General features: G+C 45.4%; 1 protein-coding gene across 3 annotated transcripts in view; it reads right to left on the bottom strand.

Moving 5' to 3' along the window:
* LOC147025440 (phosphatidylinositol 3-kinase regulatory subunit gamma-like) overlaps positions 1–24,456 on the bottom strand; it is a 210,175-nt gene that overhangs the window by 152,956 nt on the left and 32,763 nt on the right. The window contains exon 1 of one of the 3 annotated variants that reach the window (XM_085886403.1): positions 19,484–19,502. The exons of 1 other annotated variant lie outside the window; for it this stretch is intronic. In XM_085886403.1, the coding sequence (XP_085742529.1) occupies positions 19,484–19,487 (4 nt within the window). In that variant the 5' untranslated portion in view covers positions 19,488–19,502. One more of the 3 variants, XM_085886402.1, reaches the window with a different exon arrangement.

Below are 24,456 nucleotides of genomic sequence, written 5' to 3'. Positions count from 1 at the left end.
CTGTCATCCTTCCGAGGTCGGCGAAATGAGTACCAGTGTACTGGGCCGGTGTATACCCCGGTTAAAATAGGTGTACCATATCCCTGTGTTGTAAGAGGCGACCAGGGTTGCGTCAGGAAAGGCATCCGGCGTAAAACATGTGCCAAATCACGATGCGGATCATACGGATGATCCGCTGTGGCGACCCCTAAAGGGAGCAGCCAAAAGGAGAAGATTTTTGTGAAGATATATATATATATATATATATATATATATATATATATATATATATATATATATATATATATATATATAAAAAATCATCTCCCACCTTGAAAAGGTCTATATATATATATATATATATATATATATATATATATATATATATATATATATATATATATATATATATAATCATCTCCCACCTTGAAAAGGTCAAAATATATATATATATATATATATATATATATATATTTATATATATATATATATATATATATATATATATATATATATATATACATATATATATATATATATACAATCACCTCCCATGCATGCTCTTCGAGCAACCAAGAAGGCCTACACAAGGTAGGAGGGAATGGCCTACAATTTGGCCATTCCCTCCAATCACAGGTGAGAGATGTGGGTGGGTCTTTCTTTAATACATATATATATATATATATATATATATATATATATATATATATATATATATATATATATACATACACATATACATCACACATATATGGGGGGTGGGGGGAGCATTCAAAAAGTGAGATGAACGAGATGCTCACAACAGTCCAACACTTGTCAAAAAGAGAAAATAATATATAAAGAGACGTACATAAAACATAAAAAAATACATTTATGCATTTCCAATGAGATATTGTTGAAAAATCACGAAATAATAAAAAGGTCGGACATGAGTATTGGACGATTGCGAGTTTCTCAGTCGGGCTGGCAGGATGGCCGAGAGGTACGTACACTTGCCTCATTGCCGTCTAGCCATGGTTTGAATGTCGATCAAGCTACAAACTGTCTTCCTAGTCTCACAGGCAGGGTGAGGAAACGATGTGTGTGCCATCCCTCGGATGGACGTTAAACTGGGCGTCCCCACCGATCTCATCTGCCGACATTAGTTGGTGGACGATAAAGATCCTCCCATAGTGTCGTTCACGAAGAGGAGGCGAGTTATCGCCAGAACCATGGTCAAATTCAAAATTCCTGCTGCAACCTACAGGAGGCACAACATTAGTGGCACAGTCATGTTCCCCTCAGCCAATGATGTTACTCGCAGCATTGTGATGCATATGAAAGACAAAGACGAAGACGAAGAATTTATCGGTGGAACTTTTTGAATGTCCCTTGTTCCTTGAGTTAACAAATTAGAGGTGCCCTTCTTGGAATGAATCGATCATACCAAAAGAAAGAAAGAGACAGACAGACAGACAGACAGACAGACAGACAGACAGACAGACAGACAGACAGACAGACAGACAGAGAGAGAGAGAGAGAGAGAGAGAGAGAGAGAGAGAGAGAGAGAGAGAGAGAGAGAGAGAGAGAGAGAGAGAGAGAGAGAGAGAGAGAGAGACAGAGAGAGAGAGAGAGAGAGAGAAGGGAGAGAAGAGAGAGAGAGATACAGACACAGAGACAGAGAGACAGACAGACATGTGGCTGTCCATGGGGACCAATCAGCACTCTGACGAATACATGCAGCAGGGGGAAGAGAGGGGAAGATTTGGCAACCGATTTGCATGGGGGGGGGGGATACAACCACCAGGAAGGGGCAACCCCGATCGTTGTGAGGCTTGTTGATGTAATGATGGCCGGAAATCCAACTATTTGCATGATGTACACTGGGAGGGATCTGGTTAAACACAGAGTGATTTTTAAGGCGATGCATTTCATCCAAAAAAAACCAGCTCGTGTAGTTGTCCACAATGTCCATTGCTTAACCATAATCATTCAAAGCCATCCTGATAATGCCAAGGAATTACGACCCCAAACTGGAGCCATCAAATGACCTTTGAACTCCAACGGCCGATGCAAGATAATGAAAATGAGAACAGTTATCAGACATGTCTTCCATAAGCGCGAGCAATTCAACTTCAAAACCTCGTTCCAGCTTCACTTGCTTTTGTGCCCGCAAGCGGCACAGCAACTCAGTGCATTCTCTCATGGCATGACCTTTCCTCCAAACATCTCGAGACTGCAACTCGTATTGCTTGGACAAACATGAAGTCACTCACCGGGTCAATTTGCCAAGCGTTTCGGAAGACGGGCCACAAGTTCGCTGGGCGATGCACACAAACAGGATCATCGACATCGTAGTTTGAGGTTTCATGATATAATCTGATATAATAATAATAAGTATTTATTCTCTTTGCACACCACTGTCTGAAGACAAGAGTACTTGTCACAAGAAAATACTCCGTTGGAAATCTTTTCTTTTCATGGCAGGGCTACCTGTGATCAACTTGTGCTGCATTTCCGATTTTCCACGAAGCTTGTGGGTTCCGTCTCCTCCCTCCCAACACATGTCGATCCATAAATCCCGAATCTATAAACACTGACCAACACGCAATGTCTCCACCATTCTGCCAAACGGCCCCAGGTTGCATCCCATCTGGAGCGTTTCAAACCGCACACCCACCCCAAGGGCCGGGAATGCCAAAGCACAAGAAAGCCATTCATGCGAGGGCCACAACGCATCCCTTATCTCACACCCCGAAGGCGACTGCACTCCCAAAACCGCCATCTCTCACCAACTCCCGTGTGGAACGTGCGAATGGCGATGGAAGCAAAGCAAGGTTGTTTTGTGAAGTGTGTTTAACGAAAGTTGGAGCATTGCTGAGAGTGAAATGGGCACTGTGGACTTGCAGCAGACCAAAAACGAGAGGGAAAAGTAAATTCATCTTCTTCAGTTTAAATTCTGTGCAGCAATTCTGCCCAACAAGAGACATGTTTGTCTGTCTGTCTGTCTGTCGCCATTTTTATCGGAGATGACCAAATGGATCTTCGCCAAACTTTCAGAGGTTCATCAATGAGTGCTGCGGAGTGTTTTCGGGGAAGAAGGGGAGAGAGAGAAAAAAAAAGTTTGATTTTTGTTTAGATTTGTGTTTCATCTCTCGATCGTGCCAAGGCCTTTGTAGCTTTGTGAAAGGTGATAGTAAATGATCCCTGACCTCATTCCTTCGTGGGTATAGGAAAGTGCTTTAAGCCCCAACACCAAGTACCCCTGCTGGTGTGTGTGTGTGGTGCATATATTGTTGTGGGCCGGGGGTCGGTGGCGAGAACAACCACGAGGTGGGGAAAGCTTGCGTCATCTCCCACCAAACTCCCTGGAATTGTAGGCCATCGCTCGGATAACTCCGCGAGCCGGCGGGTCGTTTAACCGACCGTGGCCGCCAATATCTCAACCACGTCACGTAGGGTCTATTTGTCTATAACCAATTTGCCTAATTAACTACACAATTTCGACTACTGGGGAATCCACGCCCTCGGCACGTCTTGCTCGAACCGGGTCACTCAACCGATTGCTGTAGAGTTCCAACTGCCGACTACCAACTCCGGTTCGGGTGCAGCCGAGCGGAAACTGCCAAAGCCGTGCCGGCTGGAATGAACGGATTATCGGGGATAAAACCCCACCTAAACTCAGATCCGAACCATGCTGGACCAATTCAAGAAGGGACAGAAATGGACTGGGAATATTTCTGCAAATGATTATTTACAATAAAAAGACAAAGGCAAGACTTAACGCGAATATGCAGGAAGGAATATTTACAATGAGCAAAAGCACTTATTCAGATCAACTTACAACACAGGCCCACACGCAGACACACACACACACACACACACACAAAATGAAAAGGAACCCAGAGTCTTTATTGGACCCTCGCAGCCGTGGAGAGAGACAAGCTGGGGGTCAGAGTTTGGTGGTGTACCTGACCGTCGGAGGAAGGGCATGCTCCACGATGCGGCACCTGACAATGGTCATTGGTCCGGTCCCCAGTCGAACGTAGGGACTCGTGGTTCGTGGCGGAGCTCGGGTGGTGAACAATCGGGGTCCACGGAGGGAGGTCAGGGTCGCTCTGTCCTTCCTTGAAACTCCTCGTAGGAGCCACCGTGAAACTCCAGAACCCCGTACAGCCACCATGAAAGCAAACTCAACTGGACCGTTTTTTTTCTTACAGAGAGTCTCAGAGATTTATTGGCCTCTCTCCACGGGGAGGGGCCCTTGGCAAAAACGCACCTCGCTGTCCGTCTCTGATTGGACAGGGTCCTCCGGCCCACCTTTCCGGGGCGGGGCCTCGGCCCCTGCCAGGAGACCCCAGTTACTCCTGCACGTGGCTTCGCTCTCGACGAGTAACAGTGTCAGCGCTGCGAAGGTCATCGTACAAGAGTTACAACGTTCGTGGGAGCCGAGAACTGGAACCGCGAGACCCCCTCTCGGCAAGTCAAGGTACGAGCAGCCAGCGGGTGGCGATGGAGCGTGATGGGCCGAAGGGGTCATGCAGATGGGATGGTTTATTGGATGTAATGACCTAACTAAAAGAAATCGTAAGGCACGCCTTTGATTCTCCCACAAGACAAAAGGAAGGGGATCTGACGATACACATACTTAACAACATAACTGACTTTTGGGACATCTGTATGATGAATGCAAATGGTTTCCAGATCGGTAACTATATATACATATATATATATATATTTTTAGAATATATACACACACACACAAGGCCAACTCCACGCTTGGATGACTGACTTCCTCCACTATCATAGCCAAAGTGTGCTTCTCGATGGAAACCTTTGAAGTTCTCTCCCCGTCAAGGCTGGAGTACCCCAAGGCAGTGTTCTTGGTCCCCCATTTATTATTCCTAATCTTCATCAATGATCTCACCGACTCTGGAAAATCCTCTTTATCCGTTTGCTGATGATGCCACTCTCTGCCGTGACATCTCTCATCCCTCTGACAGACAGGCAGCAGCCTCTTCCCTCTCCTCACACCTTGATGACAAAAATCACAATTTTGCTCATGTATCCGTATAGTCCATCCCTTGCATTTTCCTTTACCCCTCATCGTTTCCTGTATCCCTTGTTTGTCCATCTCTGACTACTTTCTCCCTCTGCCACCCTGCTATTGTTTTTTTTCCCCCGTTCTCCTGCCGTTCCCTTTGTTATGTTGTTCCACGACTTATTCTGTGTAATTGCTCTTCCACGAGCCGAGACCATGTAACAAGAAATAAATTAATAAATTAATTCCCCGACATTCGTGGCATTTTGACCCTCACTGAAGGAGAGGGCATTGCATTTGGGTCCGTTTGTCCGTTTCTTTTTCTGTCTGTTTGTCCGCACAAAACTTTCGTGTTTTTCTCTGCAACCACTTGTCGGATTGAGACGAAATTTTCACCGGAGGAGCGACTACTCATGTGGAATGGTGCAATGATAATTATGACATCACAGGTCACGTGGTGTGGCAGCAGTGTTGGAAAAACGGAAAAACTTTGGACCTCGATCTCTGAAAGCGCACCAAGGAAAAAAATTTAAACTCGGCACATGGCAAATACTCCTCATGGGGAATAAGTGATTTTTTTAATGACGTCATAGGTGCCTTTGTCATGACGTCATTATTGCATATGTAGAATGCCACATGTGATCAGGATGAAAATTTTTGAGGATCATCTCAGGATAAAATGGTCCACAAAAATATATATAATAATAATAATAATAATAATAATAATAATAATAATAATAGATGATGTCATCGGGCACGTGATTTGGCAGCCAAAATGTTTTTTTTTTAACCTTCAAACATCTCTGAAGTGGTGAAACAGATCGAGGCGAAACTTTACACGTATGACCACCTATCCATGAAGAACAAAAGGTTCATACATATGATGTCATAGGTCACGTGGTTTGGCAGCCATATTGGATTTACCCTCAAACCGAAAACAAAAAAAAAATCTTCCATAGAAAGGGTGGACAAATCGAGGGGAAACTTCACACAAATGTTCCCCAAGCCTTGGATGTACAAGTTTAAGGAATACTGTACTTGAAAGGTCACATGATTTGGCAGCGATATTGGATTGAAGAAAAATATTAAATGTTTCCTCTCAAACCACTTAGTCAATTGATGTGAAACTTCACAAATATGATCTGGTAGCGATGGGGAATTCACGTTTTAAATTTCAACTTGATCGGATGCATGGTCTGGCAGCCAGAATTATGAATGACGTCGGTCGTAATTTCACAAATACATGCAAGAAAATACATAAATGTGTGGTTCAAAAATGGTTTGATTTGGCACTTCAACAAAAATATAAGGTGATACAAACCAAGGTAGTTGAGGTTGGTGGCATGGAGGACACAAACCAGAAAACTTGGAAATGTGGGGAGGGGGATGGCGAGTGGAGGACCATAATAACCCTTTCGACCGCTCGTCTATAAATACAAGGGTTGTTGAAGATGGCTTAAAAACGGGATTCTGAATATTTTAAAACTCAGTCAAGACCTTAGCTGCTCAGCTCACCCAGAATTATAATTTAAAAGTTTTTATCAGCTAAGCCTCTCGGTGTGCACCTCCATATTTCAAAGGCAAACTAATCAGTCAACAAGAGCGCAAGTGAGCACAATATACGCCCGAAAAAGTCTCTGTGACACACACACACACACACACACACACACACACGTCAATTTATGAAGAACAAGAAGGTATATACAGAATTGTGCTACGACATGGAAAACAGCACCCTGGTTGCCATGGCAACCACTTTAGATGACAAACGTATGACGCGACACCATCTCCATAGTCTGTACCTATGTACCAGATATGAAACGTGAAAGTTGAAAACTTTGGGAGTTAGAGTGCGGACAGGAACGGACAGACAGAGACAGACAGACAGACGGACGGACGACCGGTATCACATAATACGCCCTGATATATATATATATATATATATATATATATATATATATATATATATATATATATATATATATATATATATATATATATATATATATTGTTACGGTTGTGGAAATTCGCAATACACCATAAAGGGTCCTCAGGTGAGATATATCGATAAGTCCATGTGTCGTGAGCCCAAACCCGTTGTGTAGAGGGAATATATGTGATCCATTCGGGCTGCGATTCTTCAGTTCGCCATTTTTATTTTGCTGTCGTTATTTTGGTGCAAGAACAACAACGAACATCGCCACAACCAACTTCTCAACAATCACGCCATTCACTACACGACGCCAACAATCACGCCATTCACACCACGACGCCACCTTCCACAACTACGCTACCACCATCTTCGCCACTCGCCATTCAACGAGCACAGTGCGGTCACGATCTCCGCGGGACGGATGAAAGGAGCGGAGTGGCAGCAGCAACAAGGGTGCGAAGGGGGCATTTCCCGCCCAAAACTCCCACTTAAATATCTCCCGCTAAGATCTCCCGCCCAAAACGCCCGCGCAAATATCTCCCACCCGAATCTTCCTTCCCTCGTCGTACGGCGCGTGGAGAAGAAAACCAACAATGCCTGTGGGGTTTTCCCGCCATTTTTCCCCGCGCTTGGTGAGAAAGGGGGAGGGGGTGGCACGTCCTCTCCCGATTGGCGGATGCGCGGTGTGACGTGGCCGGGGGAGAGGAACGCCCCCCCTTCGAGGCATTTTCTGGCAGCGTCTCGAAGGAAGGAGGAGCCAAGAACGGGGCAGAGCCCCACCCTACAAAAAGGCGTGGGAGAAGAGAGTCGGTGGTCGGTTGTCCCTGAATGAGAATTGTCGAGAGTTGTTGGAGAGTCCCTGGTTGGTTGTCCCTGAATGAGAATTGTCGAGAGATGTTGGAGAGTCCCTGCTTATGGTTCGTTCGTTCGGAGGAAGAGGTTGAGGTTCTGTTCGTTCGTTCGGGTCTGGTCGTGGTCGGGTGAAGGTCCTCGAATTGGCGCGGGTCGTAGAACCTGGTCCTGGTGATTGTTCCTGGTTGGATGGTCGGTCGGAGTCGGTGCAGTCCCGAGACCCCGCTAATGGGATGGAGCGCCTGCCATTCCCCCCCCCCTGTCCGCACCGAGATAGCGGCGAAAACCCGGCCCATTCCACCAGAACCCTGTCCGAGCTGTCGGGCGGACGACACGTGCAGGCGCGAGGCACGAGCTCAGTGGACCACGCCGGAGGGACTCGGAGTTGCGGTCGCCAAGGGCTGGACGACGCGCTCAGGGAAGTCGTGACTTCCTTTTCTTTTGGGGTTTTGTTTAAATGTCTGTGGGTGGCGCCAGTCTTGAGAAGTAGAACTGTTTTAAGTGTTGCCGTGTGAATTGCCTTATTCGGTTGTAGATCTGTGTTGGTTCTTTGCTTGTGTTTTTCTTTGCATAAATGTATACGTGTATTGCTTTTGTTCCTTTGTTTTACTGTAATATACGTGCCTTCTGTGCTTCCGTGAATAAATGTGCTTGTCCGATTGTTCCCCGTTTTGCTTCGTCTTTTCCTTTTATTGAATCTCCATCTTGCATCACGTAAGAGATTGGTAGTGGGTTTAAAACGCCCGGTAAATAATCTGAACCGTCAAGGTCGACGATAACTCCGCTCGGTTATCCCTGTAGCACGGAACGAGCCGCTTAAGTGGTTCGTGTCCGGAGTCGACCTGTGGCGTGGTACAACTCCTCGGTACGCTATCCGCGTGGGTATTTAGGTAAATCGACCATTTGGCGATCGGACCCTATTTCGCGCGGGTAGAATGCGGACTGAGTTGTGGTGAGGTTAAACCCCCACCTGTGGCTAGCTCCCGGCGTTGTTCCGAGAGGGTCACGACTGAATTGCACGTTCGGTGGGCGAAGCGGCCGCTATTGGTTACATGCGGTCGTTCGCACGCCGGCGGGGCGCGAATTCACAAAAAAAAAAAAAATATATATATATATATATAGGCGTATAAAAACTACAATGACACTTGGTAGAGCATGTACCTGGACCAGGCTGATTAGCTTACATTTTGCATCCCACTGATAGGCCGGATCTGGATTCGGACCTGAACTAAGATTTAATTGGCTTGTTCTCGTCACCGAACCAACTCATCCACCAAGTTTCGTCCAAAACATTTTGAGACATGATGCTATATGTCGTGTTGGCACTATCACTCAATGGTGAAGAATCACTTTTAAAATTCTCGGATCCGGATCCGGACCTTCACCAAAATCGAATCAATTTGTCCTCGTCACATACTCCCCACCAAATTTCTTCTGACTCTATCCACAACTTTATGAGAAAGGGGTGAAACCATAACTTCCATCCACCTTCGATGGCGGAGGTAACAATCGCAAGTAGGGTTATTATGAAATAATTAATGATGACATCATCTTCTCTTGTACAAGTTTGAAGCTGCACTGAAGCAGGTACACAAACAAACAAACAAACAAACAAAAACAAACAAAAGACTAAGAAACATTGGTTTCTTGTGCACTTCTGGCCATGGCAAGGGTTCATGCAAAATAACCAAGCATCTGAACCAGAATTAAAATTCATTGCCAAACAACTGCTGCGATATCATCTTTCGCACTGGCCTCTGCTTACTTGACTCCGAACGCCTTGCGAATGATCATCTTTTTCATTCCAATGACACTATGAAATACTAAAGTAAATAAATAAAGATGAACTGTGGCCTACATTTTCAGCTGCGTTACTTGTCGTATGAAGGAAAATGTTCGACAGCTAAAAGTAAATGCAATTCCCTGTTCATCATAAATCGCTCTTCCATGACCTCTTTTTATTATTTGTTTGCTGGTAAAGGAGAGATAATGCTCTGAAGATTGTTAACAAGCGAAACGACGTCATCCATCTCAAAAAATAAATAAATAAAATAAATAGAGTGGATAAAATCAAAATGAGGAGAATCATGGCGTTTGCCCATGTACAAGAGGGTCTTGCGTAAATAATCTTGGATTTTAAACTGAATTCCACAAAATTGGCCACAGCTACATTCGTGGGTGAGAAACGTGTTAAACATCATAACGTGGATAAAACCAGCCCGCTGGGACTTTCTTCCATTTTTAATTCTCCACAGCATTAGGATGGGTCTTTGGCCTAACACTGTTTGAAGGAAGACAAAAGGCCTGTCCTCATTATTTGTAGAATTTTAAAAGGAAGAGAGAATCCCACCCTGATTTATAAACTCAATGCCACTCAGTGTCATAATTAGCCACAACTGCCCTCATGGGTGAGAAACGTGAATCTTGATATAATCAGGTTGAGATCTTTCCTCCATTTTGAATTCCACCCAGCATTGGGACAAGCGTTTGACTTGAGCTCCTTCCCTTCTTCCTATCCCTACCCCTGCTCAACCCCACCTCCAACATCCCTTCCACACTACCCCCACTCCCTTTTCTCTGCTCTCTCCTCATTCCCAGGTTCCATGCTCTCCCTCCATCCACCCCCCCCCTATTTATTTTAACACAGTGCACAAATAGAACAGACTCGGTGGTGTAATGGTGATAACATCTGCTCCGAGTATTGGAGGTTGGTGCTACGATTCTGACCCTGGCAGAGTCATACCAAACACTAAAAAATGGTGCGTGCTGCTTGCTTGTTGACACGAACAGCATTTAGAGGCCAGAGCACGGACAAACCCTGCGGGTTGATTTCACATCCCACTACAAGTCAAAAAAAAATTCCACACTTACTTAATCCTATTTCCTTGAAAATGAGCTGAATATATTCCTGCTTTATCATGTCACCCATTTTCCAAACGTAGCTATTAAGGAAAAGGTGGAGTTTCAGAGGTAACTATGGCAACACCCAGATGACGCTCACCAGATGACGGGATAGGGGCAAAGCCTTCAGGACCCCCAATCTTTGATGATAGGAGGGAAACCATGGGGTAACCTGACCCGGGTCAGATTGCGGTCGTGTGTGTCGGAGTGGTGCAGAGGTGTCGTCCACCAGTCGGTGATCTCCTTGGGTTAACCTGAAGTGGTCCCTTCGGGTGGGTGCCTGGAATGCCCTATCCCTAAGAGAGGATGATCACCTGTCTCTGTTATCATCTGAGCTCAAACGTTTGGACATCGGTATTGCAGCACTCTCTGAGGTTTGGAGATCGGATTGCGGTGAGATCATGGTGGGTGGTGACACCTACTATTGGTCTGGTCGTCCTGATGGTTACCATGTCCAAGGAGTTGCTGTAGCTGTGTCCAATAAGCTGACTCCAATGATAATTGAGATAACACCGGTCAACGAGCGTATTATGAGACGAAGGATTCGTCACTCCTTGGGTGTCGTTTCCCTGGTTTCTGTTTATGCTCCGACTGAGGTGAGTGATCTCACCGTGAAGGATGCATTCCATGCCGCGCTCAAGTCTGTGGTTGATCAGTGCCTGAGGCAAGATACTCTTCCAGTCTTGGGGGATTTCAATGCATCGACTGGAACTGATAGGGATGGTTATGAGGTGTGTGTTGGTCCCCATGGATCGGGAATGTGAAACAGAATAGCATCAAGTTCCTTGAGTTTACAAGAAGTCATGGACTTCGGGTGGCTGGTTCATGGTTTCAGCACCCATGGGCTCATCGGTGGACTTGGTATTCCAACGCTGGCGGTGCGGCAAAGGAGATTGACCATGTGCTTGTTGACGGTCGCTGGAGGATAATCCAGAACTGCAGGGTCTACTGGAGTGCTCAGTTCCTTAATACTGACCACAGGCTTGTTGTCGCAACTCCAAAGCTGCACCTTAAATCCAGGAGAATGGTACCATCCCAGCCTTGGCTGGATGTTGGCAAGCTCAAGAAGGAGAGGGTGGCTGAGGAGTTTGCGAATAGGCTGAGTGGAGATTTGGTGGGCATGAGTGCTTTAGGGGATCCTGAAGAGTTGTGGAGCGCCTTCAACACCACCCTCCTTGATGTTGCCGGTGGATGTCTTGGAACTCACCGTAGGGCAAAGAAGAATTTTGTCTCTCAAGGGACACTGGATACCATTGACCAGGGTCGCAGGGCCAGGCTGAATGGCAGAGCTGAGCTGTTCAGGGAGCTGAGGTGTAAAACTGTACGTGCACTGAGGGTGGACAAGGAGGCCTATGTGTGAGGGGGTGGAGCATTACCTGTGGTCAAGTGATTCTCATCCTGCTTCCAGTGGAATTCACGCATTGCGTTCCTTCAAGCCCGTCCTTGGTGTACTGCAGTGAGAGCAGAGGGTGGGGGGGGGGCTCTTGACAGAGGAGTCCGAAGTAGAGGCCCGCTGGGCCGGTTACTTTGGGCAGCTGCACCAGGCTGATCCACCAGCTGTCGAGTTTGATGTCAGGGGTGTTACGATCCCTATTGCTGATCCTCCAATAAACTGTGACCCACCTTCGTTTGTGGAAACACAGGCTGCGGTGAACCGGTTGAAACAGGGTAAAGCTCCTGGGATCTGTGACATCCATGCTGAACTTCTCAAGGCTGGTGGAAATGCTGCACTCATGTCATTGCATGCAGTTCTGTGCTCTGCCTGGAACACAGGCATCATCCCAACTGACTGGAAGAGGGGCCTTGTTGTCCCTCCCTGGAAAGGGAAGGGTGATCGCCAAGACTGCAACAACTACCGAGAGGTGACGCTGCTCTCAGTGCCGGGCAAGGTCTTTGCTCGGATAATTATTGATAGGGTTCACCACCATCTGTTTGAGCACCAGTGTCCAGAGCAGTCAGGCTTTACACCAAAGAGGTCAACGATTGACCGTATCCTTGCTCTACGGGGCCTCACCGAACGCAGACGAGAGTTTCGGCAGGGGCTGCTTGCAGCCTTTGTTGATCTCTGTAAAGCGTTCGATTCAGTGAATCAGGATGCCCTCCGGAGGATTGTCGGTCTTCATGGGTACCACAAAAACTGATCAATCTGATTTCTGAACTACACTCTGGGACTGAGAGTGCTGTGAGATGTGGTGGTACCATCTCTGACTTATTTCCAGTTGTTACTGGAGTTCGTCGGGTGTGTTCTGGCCCCCACACTTTTCAGGACTTATATGGACTGGATTCTGGGGAGGATGTTGGAGAGATCAAGCTGTGGTGCATCATTTGGGAATGTCAAGATCTCTGACCTTGATTTCGCAGATGATGCAGTCATCTTTGCAGAGACTCTGGATATCCTTTTGGGGGCCCTCAAGGTGCTGAATGAGGAGTCAGAGCCACTGGGATTACGGGTTTCCTGGGTCAAAAATAAGATCCAGGCTTTCAATGACATCTTGGATGCTTCTGTCCTGTCTGTACCTGTTTGTGGCAAGGATGTTGAGGTCACAGAGAGATACACTTACCTTGGCAGTGATATTCATGTCTCTGCTGGCTGTGAGCCAGAGGTCCACAGATACCTGGGTCAGGCCTGGGGAGTCATGGATTCACTGGGTGTGGCACTGTTGGTCCTTGTGCAGGAGGACGAAAGTCTGAGTCTTCAGGTCCTTGGTGTTTCCAGTCTTGCTCTACGGATGTGAGATTTGTACTCTGACCAAGCATCTGAGATGGAGACTTAATTCCTTTGGTATCTGGTCGCTTCAGAGAATCCTTGGCGATCGCTGGTTGGACTTTGTGTCCAACGAGCGGTTGCTGAGAGAGACTCGGATGAGATTTGTTACCTGCATAGTCCGTGAGCGTCAGTTGCGGCTGTATGGACATGTGGCTCGTTTTCCTGACGCTGATCCTGCTCACGAGATTCTCTCAGTGAGGGAGCGTTGTGAGTGGAGGAGCCGAATGGGCCCACCACGTGCCTCGTGGTTGCAGCAGGTTGACCATCATCTCAAGGAGATAGGGATGGGCCTGGCATCTGCCTAGGGGATGGCCAGACGGAGGCCCATGGAGTTCTGGCGGAAAGTGGACGCAGCGACGCGCTGCTCAGGCGCATGCTTCCATACCTGACCTGACCTGACATGACATGGAGAATTTGCATTGGAGAGAAGTGCCGCCCCCCCCCACCCCCCACTCCAGAACTGTAATTGTCCCAAAACTGTAAGAGGAGGAGTGCGACAAACAAACACCAGTCTGTGAATTATAGTGAGGATCCCAATTGTCATGTGTGAATATCCTTCAGTTTCACAGTACTACGGTACACCAAATTGCTACGACCACCACCCTATCCTTCCCACCATTGCAAACGTTTGCGTACATTCAAGGTGGTGTAAGAATTGCCAAAAATAAAAAAAAACTGACAAGTTTTAATGACAATGCAGAGTCAATGCACCGCTATCGACCGGTGCTATTACAGTGCGACATGTTCGTCTGATTGGACAAAGAAATGCTCCAGTGCCGATAACAAACTGCCTCCCAATCACATGCCAGTCATATATATTGTGTGCAGGGTGCAGATTTCCTTCCCACACTCGAATGCGATTGCACTGATGCAACTTGCAATCTGTGTCCGCACGTGTTTACGTGCGTACCACTACGCTCAGCAAAACGAAGCTGTCTACTTCAGCAACGGTCAACTGCGCAATATTTGTATTTATACTTTGGGGCCACAGCACGCATCACGACAGGAATGCGCACCGTAGACCAGGCACGCGTGTTGAAAATTTGGGATTCGTTAATATAAACCAACCATGAAAAAGGTCAACATACGTCATGGTGGTCTCGGTCTCGGTCTCGGTCTCTCTCTTTCTCTCTTGCAGCCTGTGGCTGCTGGTTGCATCATTGGTTGGGACGCGGCTTTGCCGCTGACGCAGTGTCCCCCTTACCAGTACACTGGTGCTCATTTTGGCGACCTCGGAAGGTTGACAGGCCGAGTCAACCTCCTGGTGTATTAATTCAGCGGCCAACGGGGCTCGAACTCAGGACCCTAGGACCCGAAGCCGCCACCCTAACCACGAAGCCAACACCAGGCTGGTGGTGTCAGTAAGGTAAGAGAAGAAAAAAATTCAATCAATAAGAGACTGATTTGAAGGAATAAGCAATGCAAATCTGAAATCTATACACAAACGATTATATTTCACACTCAAAACAATGTCAGCATTGTTAAACATCCAGATGATACTGTGATTGTCAGGTTTCATAAAAAGATAGTGAACTTGATTATAGAAATACACGATAAAAATTTTTTCTTCAGTTGAACACTTAAAAGACTAAAGAGATGATGTTTTTTTTTTTTACTTTAGGGAATCCAAATCTCCGTTACCACCCCCAAGTCATGATCAGTGTGACCACTCCTCATTTTCATAAATGCCAAGGTGAGCCAATGAAAAAAGCCAGGAATTCACAAGGTTTCGGGAAAAGCGATGATAATAGAAAACCTATACGCCAAGAAAACCTATAGAAAACCAAGACGCCAAGGTGAACAAAGAATAGCCAAGATCTTGTGAAAAAAAGCCGAGGAGTGGTCACACTGGTCATGGTCAGAAATGTTGATATCGAGACAGTTCATCGTAAAAGTATTTCGGCGTCATCATCCGCAATTGGTTTCCAAAACACAACGCCGCCGATACTTTCTCGGACAACTGAAATCATTTCAGGTTGACAAAACCATTCCGAGGCCTTTTTTACGTTTCAGTCATTGAGAGCGCCATCTTGTACGGTTGCTGTGTGTGGTTTAGTGGTGGGTTGCTGTGTGTGGTTTAGTGGTGTCCTGATTGAGGCGATTTGGTAAAACTGGAGGGACGAGCAAAACAGGCTGGAAAGACAGACGAGTGCAATTTCTCCGGAACGAGTTTTAACGAAAGCTAAATCCATTACGCAAAATAGTATCCACCGATTGCATACGTTTTATGGATGGATGAGGTGTCGGAAGAGGTTTGATGTGCACAACCAGTAGATATTTGAAATAATTTGTGACGTTTCTTATTAAGAGTTTTTAATGAAGGTCGTTAATATTAAAGGGGACAGTGGGTTGCAGTGGGGATACTGTAGCTACCTCTGCCACTGAAGGTGAACGGGGGTTATGTATTCACCGCCGTTTGTCTGTCTCTCTGTTTTTGAGCAGAATATCTCAAAAAAGTTACGTATGGATTTGGAAGAAACTTGGTGGGCAGGTTGTGTGTGTGTGTGTGTGTGTGTGTGTGTGTGTGTGTGTGTGTGTGTGTGTGTGTGTGTGTGTGTGTGTGTGTCCAGACCATAATTTTTTTTACATTTGAGCTTTTGTCATCAAATTTTCAACAAACCCTTACTCTAACAATATGGATAAAATAATTAAAAATTGGGTCAAAATGTGACAAAGAAAAGTCATGGTAATAGCCTTATGATCCCCGCCGCAGCGCGTCAAGCACGAGACGGCCATTTTTAAATATAAATCGCTTCCGTTTCTGTATTTATTTATATATTTATTCACCACGAAGCTTCAGTGTGTCCGTGCAGGCCATAACATTTTTACTATTTGAGCTTTTGTCATCAAATCTTCCATAAAACTTTACCATGAGACGATGGAGAACATCAATTGAAAGTAATTTCCACACTTTTCAGCACTTCTGTGGACTGGATTCTGGGGAGGATGTCGGAGAGATCAAGCTGCGGTGCATCGTTTGAGAATGTCAAGATCTCTGACCTTGATTTCACAGATGATGCAGTCATCTTTGCGGAGACCTTAGATATCCTTTTGGGGGCCCTCGAGGTGCTGAATGAGGAGTAGGAGCCGCTGGGATTACGGGTTTCCTGGGTCAAAACTAAGGTCCAGGCTTTCACTGACATCTTGGATGCTGCTATCTCGTCTGTACCTGTTTGTGGTGAGGCTGTTGAGGTCACGGAGAGATTCACTTTCCTTGGCAGTGATATTCAAGTCTGCTGGCTGAGAGCCAGAGGTCAATACAAGTCTGGGTCAGGCCTGAGGAGTCATGGATTCACTGGATCACAGGGTGTGGTGCTGCTGGTACCTGTGCGGGCAGACAAAAGTCTGAGTCTTCAGGTCCTCGGTGCTTCCAGTCTTGCTCAACAGATGTGAGACTTGGACTCTGACCAGGGATCTGAGACAGATTTAATTCCTTTGGTACCAGGTCTCTTCGGAGAATCCTTGGCTATCGCTGGTCGGACTTTGGGTCAAACGAGTGGTTGCTGAGAGAGACTCAAATGAGATTTGTTACCTGCATGGTCCGTGAGCATCAACTGCGGCTGAATAGACATGTGGCTTGTTTTCCTGACGCTGATCCTGCTCACCAGATTCTCTCATCGAGGGAGCCTCGTGAGTGGAGGAGGCCAATGGGCCAACCACGTGCCTTGTGGTTACAGCAGGTTAATCAGCATCTCAAGGAGATGGGGATGGGCCAGGAATCTGCCTGGGGATGGCCAGACGGAGGCCCCTGGAGTACCGGCGAAAAAGTGGACGCAGCGACGCGCTGCTCTGGCACATGCTCCCATACCTGACCTGACTAATTAATAAAACTAGTGCGTGGCAGTACGTGCAAAAAACAAAAACTTTAAAACTGCGTGCCAGAAACAACAACCACACAGGCCGTTCCTTCGCTCTTGCGTGCCAGTACGTGCAAAAAACCTCAAAACTTTCAAACAACTACACAGGCCGTTCCTTCGCTCTCGTAAACGACAAATGGATTGGGACATTGTGTTCATCTATAAATGTGCATAAGAAATCGAGAAATTATTAGAATACAGTAAGTCATCACTATCTGGAAGTCCGTACATTGTAACCCGTAATGGGGAACGCACTCTAACTTGACCATAACCTGGGAACCACTTGTCCGATGAATTTCAAACCTTGAAAAGGCAAACAAACAGAGATTACTGGAATTATAGATCGAAGATAGATACTGTGGGTGCAAAACGCCAAGCAACGTGTCCTGTCATTGGTAACTGATGATCTCTTCCCCAACGGCCACGCCTACGCAGCAACGTGTCCTGTCATTGGTTTGCTAAATTAATGGCCATAACTTGGGAACCACTTGTCCGATAAATATCAAACCTTGAAAAGCACATACTCAGGTCCCCAGCAATATACCTGGCAAGTTTCAATTAGATCGGACCAGTGGTTGTCGAGAAACAGCGGTCACAGACACACACAGACACACACACAGACACACACAGATTGCTGGAATTATAGATAGATGTACAATTTTTGTTAATGTCGTTTTCATCAAGTTTTAGTTCGATTACAAAGCGGACATGGACGGGCTTTGCATTTTGAGATGCTTTCTAGTTTTAATGAAGCCTGGTGTTGGCTTGATGGTTAGGGTGGTGGGCTTTGGATCCAAGGGTCCCGAGTTCAATTCCCGCTCAGCTGTTGAATTAATACCAGGTGAGGTTAACTCGGCCTGTCATCCTTCCGAGATCGGCAAAATGAGTGCCAGCTTGCTTGTATTCTATGGCGGAGTGGCGACCCATCCAGGATTGTGCCCACTAGCCAAGGAGACTGCTGAGGCAGCACCAACACTCTGCACAGAGTATGGTCCCAATCTCCTCCTCCTAGTTTTAATTGCTTTTGGAAATTAATTGTACATTTTATACCAAACCAAGGTTGTGAGGTTTGTTTGACAGAGCAATTTTCCATTTTTTGTGGACAAATAAATGAATAAATTTCATTACGCACTGTAATTAAAGTTGGAACGAAGACCGAACGAGTCAAAATAGGCCGATGAAGGGGAACTGACAAAGGCCATTCACATGGTTTTGTCAAGAACTGCAGCTTGCTGAGATCGAAGCACGGTTTCGAAGACGCAGGACAAAACACACCACTGGAAGCCAGCACCGAGCTCACTCGAACAAACCAGAAGAATGAAACAAATGAGAAAATTAATGTAGACCAGATACAGGAACCAGATGCCAGAGCCAACATAGACAACCATTGCCGTGTGTTATTTACACTGGAAATGTGCATACTTTTCATTGGGAAACACTAAAATAAATATCCCACTTTGACACGAGGGGACGGTAAAGGGTATCTGTGGAGCGAAGAAGGCCGGAGAGAAATAAAGAGGGAAAGGTAGCAAAAGGAAGGGAAACTACTGGGATTACACAACGCCGTACTGTTCTCATGTGCCAAACCAGAGAGAACCTTTTGAGATATAACTGCTGCAATTGCCCGTCGGATTCCAGAGCTCGGTAAACCGCTGTTATGCATGGGTTTCACTCATATTAACCAACCATCCAAAGTGTAGTCTGCAGGGGAGCTTGCAGCACCACTGATGTGGTCCACACAGCATGCACATCTTCTCGAAAATTGCATCGAGCAACAACGGCATGCTCGAGCGTGAGGAGTTGAACCGTCGACCTCCTGATCAGTGATCACAAGTCAAATGATGGAGGCATTGCGTCATTTCCCCCAAAACAAAAACAAACATGTTTCCAGGCAAGCCCAGACAAAACGCATACTGCAAATGCAGCAGCCATTGAGCTTTGTAGAGTTCGGCAGAACAGCTTGCTTTAAAACAGCAACAATGCAAATGAAAATTTGAATCCTGTCTCACCTGGACACATTTCAACAAAATTCAACATCATTAAAATCCAGAGGCGAAAACACGTGAAGGGGCCGTCTACATCAGACGCAGAAGCATCGGTTCTCGGGCAAAGGCACAGGCGTGCATGCATGCACATTCAAAGGGTGGGAGGCGTGGGAGGGGAGGTGGACTAACCCATTGAACTTCAGACTTGCAAACCTCCTTTCCAGTTTGTGGGGGTATGGAAGCTATCACAAAATAAATAAATAAGAGCAACCTTCCTTTCTCAATCTGACCACTGACGATCAGTTTGGCTTCTGCTCTGGAGATTCTATCCGATATATATATATATTTGACTAGCAGGTGTCCATTGATGGGCAAACATGACAAGAATATCCATAACAAGAGGTCACATCAATCTCTTTGAACATTTCAATGACTTTTGATACCATCTGGCACACAGCCCTTCTTGCCATCTATCTTCCAACAGCATGAAGGATCCACTCCATGCATGGCACACAGATTTAATGTTAAACAGCAGTGTGTTCGCCATGGTAAAGGGTTAATTTCTTCATCCATTCCATTGGCAGCGAGTACATTTTAAGACGGCGTACTGGGATCCATCCGTTTTTCTGCTGTAAACAACCTCTCGGATACCCTTGGCAATCGTTACCATTTCGCTGAAAACTCAAAACAACGCTGCACAGTCCTGAAACTCAGTGACAGACAGTGTGCAGCAATGTCACTCAATTATGAAGCAGTGACAGGATGGCACAGAGGGAGCACACTTCCCATTGAGAGGTCTACTCTGGCTTTGATAGTTTGATTGTTGGCCCGATTGAGATCGGTGCTACGGAAGGTAGGGCATTGCATCACAAAGTGTGCTGCCCTCTGCAGAGTACACTACTGGGTACATCCGCCCTCCAGGTAGGAGTGCCATTCTCAGCCCACTGGTCTGCCACAACGGAGAAATAACCCAACTCGTTATACCAATTAGAAGTCTGAAAAAATAAATAAATAAGTAATTTCGAATTTTTTTTTTTTGGAAAGTATTTTGTGGAAAACCCGAGTAAGGACCGACCCCTTGAGTATACCATGAAATTTTGGTGTTTATCAACCCAAGGGTGTCGGAGTAGTTTCCGGACATCCGGACCCCCCCCCCCCCAATCACCACCAACACAGCAAATGTTTCAAAGAATATAACTTTCGTTTCATAAAGAAAAGTATGATTATTACCTCCGCCACCGAAGGTGAAGGTGGTGATGTTTTCACCCCTTTCTGTCTGATTGTTTGTCTGTTTATGTACAGGATATCTCAAAAAATTTGGACGGATCCGGATGAAATTTTGTGGACAGGTTGTGTGTGTGACAAGGACAAAGTGATCGTACCAAAAACGATATATAGTTAAGCCCAAAATTATTCATACCCTTACCAAATTTGGAGTATTTTGAATCGTGTTATTTGAGGAATGAGTTTCTTCTGGCTTAAGTTACATAATAATGTAACAAACAGCTGAAAGAATCACTGCAAGAGACATTTCAAGTAAGACATTGTTTCAGGGGTATTTTATTGATAGATTAAAAAAAAAAAATGTCATGTCCAGAATTATTCATACCCTTGCTTAGATCAGTTCAAAGTCACATTCAGTAATCAATGGAAAAGCCTCTGTTTGTGATTACAGCCTCCAACAGTTTTTATACTTGCTCACAAGGTTTTTGCATGTCTCTGCAGGGATTTTGGCCCACTCCTCCTTCGCGAAGGTCTCCAGATCTTTGAGGTTGGAAGGTTTCCTTGCAATCAGTCCGGTCTTGAGCTCCCTCCACAGATTCTCGATTGGGTTGAGGTCCGGACTTTGGTTTGGCCACTCCAGAACGACTACATCATTATCCTGGAACCATTTTTTTACTGACTTGGCGGTGTGTTTTGGATCGTTGTCCTGCCGATACGTCCAATGCTCCCCGAGGTGAAGTTTCTCTGCGGACTGTTTGATGTTTTCCTCAAGTATCTTGATGTACTGCTCCTTTTTCATGATACCATCCACTTTGACGAGATTGCTGGGCCCACTGGCTGAGAAACATCCCCAAAGCATTATGCTCCCATCTCCATGCTTGACGGTCGGGACTGTGTTCTTAGGGTTCACCTTTCTTTCGCCAAACGAAAGCAACATCTCTGTGCCCGAAAAGCTCCATTTTCATCTCATCCGACCACAGAACTGATGACCAAAAGCTTGGATCTTTGTCCAGGTGAGCTTTTGCAAAGACTAGACGAGCCTTTCTGTGCCTGGGATGGAGGAGTGGAGTCTTTCTTGGTCGGCGTCCATGGAGGCCTCCCTTGTGCAACGTCCGCTGGAGTGTCTGCCTTGATATCTTAGTCTCAGACTCGCCAAGGTTGTTCAGGACAGCCTTAATAGTGATCCGTGGATTGTTGTTGGCCTCTCGCCATACTTTTCTTGCCAGACGAGGCGACACCTTTGGCTTTGACCACGTCCTTCAATGTTTTTTTACAGTGTGGATCTCATTGTACTTCCTAATTATGCTTTGTATGGTGGCAACTGCCACTCGGAACTGCTTCGAAATAGCTTTGTAGCCTTTCCCCTCCTTGTGAGCATTCACAATGCACAACCGAAGATCCTCACCGACTTCTTTCTTCTTCGCCATGCTGACAATGACCTGAGAATGATTGCATCAGCTCCCCTTAATTTATAGTATAAAAGCAGAGTGTTGTTCTATAACATTCCTCACTGTACATTTAATAGACCACTTTTGTAATGCATTCAGATTGTATGCACACATCTTGGAATAATTGAATAACATTATGAAGAATCTCAGGAATATCAAAAGCCTGTGCATTATCACAAACATTGGCCTCAATTCGAGACTTGGTTGTTGTTGTTGTTGTTGTTGTTGTTCATCTTTCGGCTGCTCCCGTTAGGGGTCGCCACAGCGGATCATCCGTTATGATCCGCATACTGATTTGGCACAGGTTTTACGCCGGATGCCTTTCCTGACGCAACCCTGGTCGCCTCTTACGACACAGGGATCAGGATTTGGGTTTCGCCATGATTCCGGGCTGCTCTACACCTTGCCCAGTGCAGAGCCCCAGTCCTCAAGCGATCCTCCAACCCAAGCCTCCGAGTAGCCGGATTACAGGCGCACGCCACTACGCCCGGTTCAATTCGAGACTTGGTATGGGGTATGAATAATTTTGGACAGGTATAAAAACAGAAATCTTAACATTTCTATTGTTATGCTAATAATGTTGAGCCAAAATATGTGTGGATTTGTACATACCAACTAAATGTCCTTGGGTGAAGTGAAAGTTCCACCACTCCAGCTTGTAGGTATGAGATAAATGTAAAACTCAGATTTTTCATTGGGTATGAATAATTTTGAGCTTAACTATATAGCACGATATTTCATAAAGATTGTGGACCGATTCTGATGAAACCTGGTGGACACGTTGGGTGTTTGACAAGGAAGAATTGATTCAATATTGGTGAAGATCCCAATCTGGATCTGGATCCGAGAATTATTATCTTGCCAAAACGAAGTTTTTGCAAGATATGTTAGTCAGCTTGTATGTTTTTTTTGTTTGTTTGTTTGTTTGTCTGTAATCACGCATAAAAAATTCTGCAGAGCACAGTTATCATTGGAAATTTTTGTAACTTCGCATATCAGAGGCCTATAGAGGTCCCTTTCAGTGCACAAAATTTTGAAGGTCAAGGTCAAAGGTCAAGGTCACTTTGTCGCAAATCAGGGGAGTCGACGAAACCCTTATTTTTTGAGTAATTTTGATCGGATCGTCTTAAAACTTCATGGGAATATAGTTCATGGTCTGGCGCTCAGCTGATTAATTTTTGGTGGCGATTGGCCTTGACCTTCATGGTTAGCGCCTCACGTCAAACATATTTGACCCCAAGGTCAAATTTTCAAGTTTTAGGAACCATATCGTGTAGTCCCTCAAATTGAACACCTCGATGAGTGCTTTCTAGATATGTCAAGCTTGAGACATTATGACGTCATTTGGTGACGTTAAGAGGCAAAATCATATTTTTCATGGTTACTCTGTAGAACGATTCTCATCGGAATCTCTCGTAGGCAGATATTCCTCAAGGAGTCGCTCCTAGTGGATAGCAGCTCTGTTCACCTCAGAGTGACCTTAAATAAGTCACACGTGGTCACCTTTTGGCAAGGTTTATTTAATTTTTAAAGTGCTTATTCATCGTTGAGAGATCGTGCCAAAAACGATACACAGCACGATATCTCAAAAAGTTGCGTATGGATTTGGATGAAACTTGGTGGACAGGTTGGGTGTGTGACGAGGAAGAATTGATTCGATTTTGGTGAATATCTGGATCCGAATCTGGATACGAAAATTATTTAACTTCTAAAGTGATTCTTCACCATTGAGAGATCGGGCCAAAAACGATATAGTCCTGTATAGCATGATATTTCAAAAATGGATTGATTGGGCCCGATATGTTCTCGTGAATCGGGCGTTACGTGGCGGAGGTATGCGCTCCACAAAGTACCCTTGTAGTTTTAGAAATACATTTGTCAAAGTGATTTCAAATGGTAAATAAAACATTGCTATATTCGCAAGTCATGCTTTATCGGATTCGAAAAACGTTTCTGTACGCCGCCTTTCAGGCTCGGTTTGCAAGTCACCGTCTACAATTCCAATAAAAGAGTCGTAATTAACTCTTTTATGAAAAATGTTTTTCGAGTTTTTTTTTTTTTTAATCCTGAAAAATAGAATGTAGTGATCACAGTCGTGTTAAAAGATTTGCCTTGAAAACCCTTCTTGAATCGTCCTTATGAATGAGGACACCGATAAATATTCACGGTATTTTATATATTTATAATAGCAAGCCTTGGACCTGTTGACTGGTATTAGCTGGAGGACATTAAGGATCCCATGGTGTCTTTTTGACAAAGATGAGGCAAGGTTTCATCAACATCCTGGCCAAAGTCCAGATATTCCTTCCCTAACCGACAGTTTGCACTAGAACAGCTGTATCGCCACACTCCCTAGAAATGGCAGAAACACACAGTCACATGCTGCATCTGACAGAAGAATTTGACAACCAAGTTGTGAACTAGAAGTAAATTAAATTCACTTTACCCCAAAACATGGAAGGTGCATGACTTTCAATCATGGCAAGGCAC

This window comes from Eptatretus burgeri, chromosome 6 (genome assembly GCF_056783735.1).
Source record: "Eptatretus burgeri isolate ZD-2024b chromosome 6, Ebu_testis_v1, whole genome shotgun sequence".
In the NCBI taxonomy this organism is placed as follows: Eukaryota; Metazoa; Chordata; class Myxini; order Myxiniformes; family Myxinidae; genus Eptatretus; species Eptatretus burgeri.
Note: the sequence above shows the minus strand (reverse complement) of the source record. Positions and strands in the feature narration are given on the sequence as shown.